Source organism: Chinchilla lanigera, unplaced genomic scaffold (genome assembly GCF_000276665.1).
Source record: "Chinchilla lanigera isolate Chin_1 unplaced genomic scaffold, ChiLan1.0 scaffold00177, whole genome shotgun sequence".
Taxonomy (NCBI): Eukaryota; Metazoa; Chordata; class Mammalia; order Rodentia; family Chinchillidae; genus Chinchilla; species Chinchilla lanigera.
Genome location: NW_004955578.1, coordinates 1,242,077 through 1,250,738, shown reverse-complemented (window position 1 = coordinate 1,250,738; position 8,662 = coordinate 1,242,077). Strand labels below are relative to the sequence as shown.

General features: G+C 46.8%; 1 protein-coding gene across 1 annotated transcript in view; it reads left to right on the top strand.

Moving 5' to 3' along the window:
- The first annotated feature begins 324 nt into the window (after positions 1 to 324).
- The window catches only part of LOC102027472 (leucine-twenty homeobox), a 22,419-nt gene continuing 14,081 nt past the window's right edge, over positions 325 to 8,662 (top strand). Inside the window, exons 1-3 of the mRNA XM_005414096.1 lie at positions 325 to 340; positions 1,052 to 1,203; positions 2,150 to 2,516. Coding sequence (XP_005414153.1) covers positions 325 to 340; positions 1,052 to 1,203; positions 2,150 to 2,516 — 535 coding nt within the window. The remainder of the gene's footprint in view (positions 341 to 1,051; positions 1,204 to 2,149; positions 2,517 to 8,662) is intronic.

The following is an 8,662-nucleotide window of genomic DNA, read 5'->3' as shown; positions in this document are numbered from 1 at the left end:
ACCCAGCACTCGGAAGGCTGAGGCAGGAAGATTGCTGCAAATTGGAAGCCAGCCTGGGCTACATTGGGAGCTCAAGACCAGCACGAACCAAAGAACGAAATTTTCTCTCAAAAGTGAAAAGAAAAGGACAATGGCGAGAGGCAGGTTTTGACTGGCGAGTACAGGGCCTAAGAATAGGGTGGATTAGGGTGGGTTAGGGTGGGTTAGGGTGGGTCTGAGACTCCAGCAAGATAAATAGCCAGGCAGCCCCACACAGCAGCCACTTAAACTGAGGAGCTCTAGATCGTGGAGCAGATTGAGATCTTGACCTGTCCTACAGCAACGATGCCCCAGGTGCCAGGTAAGCTGAGACAGAGCGGGCAAGTGGGGCTGAGGGGTTGGGGGTGCAGAAACCAGAGTGAGAGGAGGGGAATTCCTGGCGGTTCGGGACTTTGGGAATTGTCTCCCCCATGGGGATGAGTACAGTCCCCTTTGCTGCCCTCTGCACACTAGGAATTTCTATCTTAAGCTTGCTGCAAATACAGTAGATGACAGAATCAACATGCACTCAACGGCCGGAATATAGTTCAGTGGCATAATCACCTCCCTGGCTGGCACAAGAACCTGAGTTTGATTCCCAGTACCAAAAAAGAAAAAATGAACGTGCATTCTGAGGTCACTTAACTTCATAGCTGCCCCTCCACACTGATCCCACCAATGAATGACCACATCAATAGCAGGTCTTCCAGATCTGAAAGTACCTCCGAGTCTGCATGCTTAGTAGAGCAATGTCTCGAGTACTGCACAAACCTTGTGAACTCATGACTCAGTGGGACTCTCCTGCCAATACCGGAACCTCTCCCAGTGAGGCACTGCTTGTGTGGAGGTGCAGAGCATTCACAGGAAGATGGTGAGGCATGGGTTGTATGGGTGACCTTTTCCAGACAAGCCCTGACATGCAGGTCAGTCCCAGCCATGAAATTCACTTTTCCCTAGTATCCGAACAGGGGGCTTCTGTCATTTCCTTCTGGTTGTTACTTTAACGCAAGCCTTTTGCCTGTTCCCTCTGCAGACGATCTAAAATACAATCGCCGGCCACGTACAACATTTACCCAGTCTCAACTGTCAGCATTGATGGATGCCTTTCAGAACAATAATCTTCCAAGTCTTGCTGTTGTGAAAGAATTGGCTGCCACACTGGAGCTCGAGGAAGTCACAATAAAGGTAGGTGCCTGAGTGTGTCTCTGGGTAGTACACCTGACCCACAACGCCACACGCTCTTCCTCACCATCGTACAAGTGCCCTGGATTGACAGGTGCAGGGTGTCTCTACACAGGAAAAATATGTTAGATTTTCAGCCTCACTCAGGCTCTCTTTGGGAGGAAGACTGAGACTCACTAAAGGACTTGGCTTCCAACACTACCCAACACAACACTCAGAAATTGAATCTTGCCCGACAACACTAACTAGGACCCCTTGAGTCTGGATCTCACATCCTGCCATTGGGATTTCTTACATATTAGCAGCCCACTCTTGGTTTGGCCTAATGCTAGAAGACCTCACCCACTTCCTGGACACGGGCAGAAATGCTCTCCAAACACCATATTCTCACAACAAATCACTTCTCATCACGCTCCACTTCTTCAACAATACACTGCATCTCCATACAGTTATGTAGAAAACAAGCACCCACCAAGGGAATATTTAGAAAATACAGCAGGTCTTTGTCTAGATGCTGCTCAGTCTGAACTTGCACGTCATTCAGATCTCCTCAAATAAACTTTCAACATACTCAGGGAGAAATCCCTGCATGAACCTGTAAAACTCCAAGCTACATTCCCCTTCCTGCCTCTCACATTGGGAAATGTTTTCTTGGCAAACCTTGAGGAACAACTAATTGAAAACTATACCCAGCCCCTCTTTATTTAAGCTTTCTTGATTTTCAGTCTGAGGGCTCCAGCCTCCTCCCCACATAGACAGTACAATCCAATCCTCTCTTTACCTTCTGAGACACAAAGCATCACAGGATACAAACAACTGCCCTTGTTCACATAAGCCCAAGCAATTGGAGATTTTCTTTCTCACACCCACAACCTCACTTGCTAAGGACCATGAAGATACAACTTTGCACTCATTCCCCTTCCTTCAGCTGCTTCTCTTTTCCCTTTAGGTCTGGTTTAAGAACCAGCGTGCAAAACAGAAGAAAAAACAGCTGAAAATGCAGCTAGATTCATCACCTGGAACATCCACGCAGCATGTTTTGGAAAAGGAGGAGGCCCCATTGACAAAGCCTGCTACAAATCCTGCACCAAGCTCTGCCGCTTCAGATGGTCATAACCCTCACCCTCAGGAGCCCTCTGATACACAGATCACTGGAAGAGATGGAGCCTCTGCGTTTCCTTCATCCCCACACATTCAGTGTCATGACATCCAGGAAGAATCTCTGGAGAATTGTGGCACACCTTGCACTCATGATTTCTTTGACACATGTCAGTTGCTAGAACTCTACGACGTGCCTGGAGAAGATGATCTCAGCGGTCTGGATATATATCTCCCCCCAGGGTGCTTCCAGTGAGGGAGTGAGCATCGCAGGATGTGCACGGTGACTCCTGACATCACGGCTTTGGACACGAACTCACATTGTCAAGCACAGTTACCAGCTCATGTCAATCTGTATATAGTAGAGCTTGCGGACTTGTCATTTCATACAAGGAAATAAAAGTAGCTGTCTCACTTTCACTGTTGCCTGTCTTCTCTCTGCTTCTTTTCAATGCCCCCTCCAATCATTGCCATATCACAAACCCTCTTCACGGGGAGGAAGTCAGCAGCACAGTGGAACTTACACTTCTCATTCTCCCTCACCCTAAGTGCACTGAATAAAGCGTGTGTGGCTGTTCTCTGGACAACATCGCAAACACTTCTGCAGGGTCCCATGCCTACGGTGCCTGAGAAAATAGTCACACTGAACAGGTTGGAAAAGCCTACGCACACACTGGAATCAAACCTCCCTCAGTATAGTGCCACATAGCTGCTAAGGAATCCCCAACACCCAGCTCTCTCTGAGGAGAGAAATATTTGGAACTCGCATGCTGCACCCACCTCCAGGTTTTCCCTAGAGGTGTGGAGACCAGGCATGTGAGAGTCTCCCTGGGCCATAGAACAAAGTGGTTATTTCAATGGGTGCTGGAATTCTTGCAGGGTTCTTGTCCACCAGGATGAGGTTACAGAAGCGTCTCAAATTCAAATCTGCCAGTTTGTCAACAGAAGGGCTCGGCCAGGACACTGGTAACTGCTCTACGCACTTCATTTCTTCCCTAGACTGATCAGGCAGTGAAGTACCCAGACACAGTGATGACGTTAGACAGCCTAAACAGAATTTTTACACTTCTGGAAGCCTCTGGCCTGGCTTAATTCTTTAAAAAAAAAAAAATGAATGTATTCACCAGACCAGAGAATTGGTCTTTCCATAAGTTGAATGTCCCTTCTTCTGCATCCTGAACCCTATTCTCAGAGCAGTAGGGAATGGGGATATGTGAGTGTCTAGATCGCAGAACAAGCACGTGCTTGTAAACAGGATGCAAGCATTCCTATTGCCACTCGTTCTTCAATTGTAACAGAAAAAACAAATGAGCAATGTGTACCTCTCATAGCCACTCCAGTGTTAGAGCACCGACGGTCCTCAGCCTTGCATGTTCCAGCTCTGGACCATGATGCCACAGGTTGCTTCTAGTTCACTCCAAAATCTCTTAGCAATTTTAGTGACTGTCACTAATCTTTGGCTGCTGGTCTCTGCAGCTCCTCAGAGTCCCTGGCTCCAGTGTCTCTGCTCTTTTGAAAACAACAATTTGGTGCACATTACTCAGTACAAGATTCACAAGTGGATTTACAAAACCTTCCAAACAGCTACTTTGACCACAATTCTAGAGAAATCAATGAGGAGTATACTTACAGGATCACCAGAATGAGGCTTTACTTGAACCACACAGCCATGCTGCAGCACAGAAGGTGTTAATAGCTCAACTAGGAGCTCTCCTGTACCACCTGAGAAAGTGCAAATGGAACCCTGCTTAGGTAGCATCAGCAGGTTTGTGACTGCTACAAAGCCAAGCCTGCTGGTTGGTCTGAATTTGAGCCTGTGATTGCTTGAATTTTGAGCCTGTTCGTAGATGCAAACTCAAGCCTAAGATCGACCAAATTCAGTTCGCCTTGTACTTATTCCAAAGCTGACCTCCCAGGGGGCTTCAGGTCATCCAGGAGTCTCAGAGCTATCATCAGGACAGTTCTTTGGAAAATGGGGAGATGCAGTCACTTGATCGGTTGTGTCAAGTATCTGAAAAGTGGGATAACGGGAAACAAACACTCTTTAGGAACACTAGCTGTGTTCCCGAAGTTTCCTGAGGTTGGGGAGAGTTAATAACAGTTTAGATCCCTCCTGACCTCTTCAATATTCAGTTTGATTTCTTGCCAGTGGTCCCCGGTGTAATGGAAGCAGGACAGTGATGGGGGTACTGCAGCTGACAGCGAAGCTATGCGTCCCATGAGAGTATCTTGGATGGTGACCATGAAGTTACCTGGGGATGCCAGAAAGACACTGAAGCAAGATGGAACAGCCCATCCTCAGGGAACCAATGGGAAGCAAACGGCTGTGAGGAGAAGGGGCATAAGAGATTGGGCCTAACCACACCCTCTTCTGGCCCTCAGAGGGAAAAGGGGAGTGGGGGTGACTCTCATCAGTCTCACTTCCAGGGACTACAGAACCCTCCCCACGCAGTGCAGAGACAAGGGTGAAACAGCAGCCAGGTTCTCCTCAGATGGAGTTTGCCGTCCCTCTTCCACATGCTGCTCCCGCTCATGCTTCTCACTAAAGTGAATCTGGGGGGGGCACAAAGAAAACAATGGCCCTTTGGATGCCTGAATGGGAGTGCACTCACACATAGAACTCTGGATGAACCTGTGGTCGTTTAAAACATGTTGAAATAAATGGTGCCATTTTGAGACAGGGTCTCACATGCAGTGTAGGCTAATCTTGAACTCACTCTGTAGCCCAGGCTGGCCTGGAAATCATAGCGATACCCCTGCCTCAGGCTCCTGCATGTTGGGATCAGAAGAGTGCACCGCCACACCCAACCACGTTGAAAGAAATCTTAACTCTTTAAAAGTTGTATTAGTGCATGTTCATATTACACCCTGATAGAGTCTATTCTGAGCTACTTTCATGAGAAATGGGACCATGAGCAGGAAATCATGGTCAATGATTTCCACAGTTGTACTTTCTTACACATGCAGGGAAGATGAACTAAGCTCTGACTCTGACAGGTTCTTAGCGGGGTTCCTGCATCCAAGACTCAAGGTATCATTGTGAAGTCAGGAGAAAATGCTCTCGTGGGAGGGGAACAAGACAGAGAAGAGGGGCAAGGAAAGAAGGGAAAGTATGAAAATAAGAAAAGAAGGAACAAATGGAAACTAAGCCTTTGCAGATGGGGAGGTGTGGAGGGGTTGAAAGGAGGGGAGGGGAATAGAAGAGAAGAATGAAGTTATGTCGTGGACAGATACAAATTCTCTATCACGAATGTGATCACTGTGTACATCTAAAATGTACCAATCTGACTGAAAACAAAAGACAAGCTATGATAACATAAGCAGAAGGGAGATACATGACATGGGCCCTGGACTCTGGATCCTGCTGAGGGAGAAGGGAGGCTGAGCAGCACAGAGACGGAGTGACGTGGAGTGCTGGAACCTCCCGACAAGAGGAAAGGAAATGAAAACTCGAGGGAGCGACTGTCTGAAGCAGTCACACAAGGTGGTCTGTAACACAAGTGAGCCCATTACAAGTTTCCTGAGTGGCTAATAGAGGCAGCAGGACACAGCTGGAGAGGACTGAGCTCTTGTTTGGCAGCATGTCTTGTATCACACACTCCCTCTTGGAGGCAACAGTAAGTAGCAAATACTCCTAGCTTTGCCCATTGAGAATTGAGCAGTTTGGAGAAGAAATACAAGTGTGGAGAGGTGCCTTCCTGGCCTCAGTGAGCACCCTGAGGACTACTGAGCAGAGTCCCCATTGTGGAACAGGACCCTCTGCAGATGGGAGTCCCGGAGCCCACTAGTGATGGTTCTTCATCACGCCTTCACTGCATTTGCTTATTAACATTTGACCACACTTCCCAGGATTTGGCTCTTCTGGTACAGGCAAAGGAAACAAGCGGTCATCACCAACAAGGGGGTGGGAGCACCCTCGGAGGGATGAGGAGTCCACGTGGCTAATCTGAGCCAGTCTATACCTCAATAGCAGAGCACTGGCCTAACATCTTTGAGGCCCTGAGTTCCATTCCCAGCACCATAAAAGTAAAGAACACTAAAAAACAGCAGAAATCTTTTATGACAGAAAGAACCAGTGACCAGCCCAGTGCAAAGTCTGAGCACACAGTAGGAACAACATTCTCACACAATCGTTATATGTCAGACCCTGTGAACAAAAATCTTACCCAGTTTCAGTGACTGAATTGGATATCAAGGAGCTGTCTGTAGCCTAAGATCGGTAATGGGTGGCTCTGAGGGGAAACTTTGCGATTTGAGGAAAATCAGATGAAATTTCCCTATTCTCTCATTCAAAGGACGTTTACTGCACATCAGCACTGCCAGGTCTTGTGCAGAATGCACTGGAGAAGCTCTGGAAAGGATGTGACAAAGTTGGTACCCGAAACCAGAAAGTTATCAACCCAGTTCACACTCAGAGAACCACAGAAGTTCAGTGATTGCCTCAAAGATTCCCTCCATTTGGTTTTCTTGTTTCTAAGAATTCTTAAATTTTACCCATTTTATGGACAGAAACCTGCACCTTCTATTTGTGGGTGAACTGGCATGGCTGCAGATCATTTCCCATGTAATTTATCAGAAGAAAAAGTACCATATATCCACATGCACGCAGAGCCAGACTCAGGTTTTGCAGTTGCTCCCATGGTGGAATAATGACACTCCACAAACATATTCCAATTCTTTGAAATGGTCCTCAAAAAAAGAAAAGAATTGGGATGATGACAATGATGAGTTATATAGAAAAATGATCACTGCAAGAGCCGCATATTAGAAATCACCTAAAGATTGATCCATCACTGGGCAATTTGAACCAGTTTTGGTAATGCTTTCAGAAGACTGTGTCATCATTAAAGAACAGGGCAATGCATGCAATGGTTTCCAAAAGACATATTCTTTTTAAAAACACATTTGGATTTTAACTTGTATGTAACAGTCTTGCAGGTGTGGGAGTACCAGGTGATACTGCAGTACGTGCACACAATTTGTAATGGTTAATTGATACGGTCATTACCTCAGATAGTTATGGTTTATAGGTTCTGGGGATATTCAAACACTTCTCTACTAGCTATTTGGAGATACGGAATTCATTGTCACCAGCCACAGTTATCTTCCTGTGCTCTCAGACATTCAGTGGGAAGTGACAAAGTGTGTTTTGATCGAGGGGGTTGCCTTGCGTTCATCATTTTTTGCAAAATGCGCCAATGGTGCACATTAGTGGAATACACCGCAGGGGTGGAACACAGGCATACCGTGTGCTCCGATAAAGTAGGTGATTAGCATCTCCATCTCCTAGCCTTTCTTTATGTCTGGAGCCTTTGAGTTGCTCTCTTCCAGTTGTTCATGAACTGCACCATAGGTCCTCGTGAACTACAATCGCCCCACTCTGCTGAGAGGCAACTGAACTTGTTGCTTTTGCCTAATTTGGTGCCTCTTGTGAAACACTCCCCAGCTTAACTAAACAAAGGTCTTATCTTAAAACTGCCTCTTGGCATTTTTGTCAATTGACCAAGTCAATTGACCGAGGCCAGGTAAATGCATGCCCAGTGTCTCTGCTGAGATCGGCTTACTAAATCCTTTTCAAGCGCGCAAATGTCTTTCCTTGGAATTTCTATCTGAAAGATTCTCAGATGCCAGCATGAACTAGGAAGTCGAAAATACCCTGACTTGAAGTTTCTTCCAAGTTTATTACTGCCTCTACAACCAAAGTGTAAATGAAACAAAAACAGGGTTCTGTTGGGTTTCAGGGTTGAGCTAGTCTCACAGGCAGCTCAAAGTTCTGAAGAGCCTGTGGCAGCTTCACAGCAAACTCCTGAACCCTCCTCTGCTTTTCCATTCCTTTCCAGTGTGGATACTCAGCACCAGCAGAGTCGCACTTTCCTCTCCGACCTGCAAAATGAAGCCTATTTTCTCAGGAAAGTCCTGATGAAAGTCATTAGAGCTGCTTCTACCTATAAAAATGGTGAACTGAAAGCACTAGCGCAACCCTGGAGAGTTTGCAGAGATTAGGGGTTCAGTGGTGTTGGCAGGGTCGCTCCTTGTCTTTGTTACCGGGTCCGTGAGATCTCTTTTAATGGTTAGTCATTACAGCGAGCCTTCGCGGGATGACTTCAGCCAATTTTTCTGTAATCTGCTTTTAAATTCACGGTCAAGAAAAGTGGTGGGAAAGTAGTATGGAAGGGAGGAAGAGCCCTATATCACGTTGTTATCTGCATGTCAGAAGCAGAATCTTCAGAAAAACATGGATCAGTTCTTACGTTTAAACTTGGTATAGGCGCCCAGGCAGCCAGTTCTCCGGGAGCTGCAGCGCTCCTGGGTCCGAGTGTGGGCCGGACTCATACCACCGCGATTCCCAGCCGAAAAGCGCGCA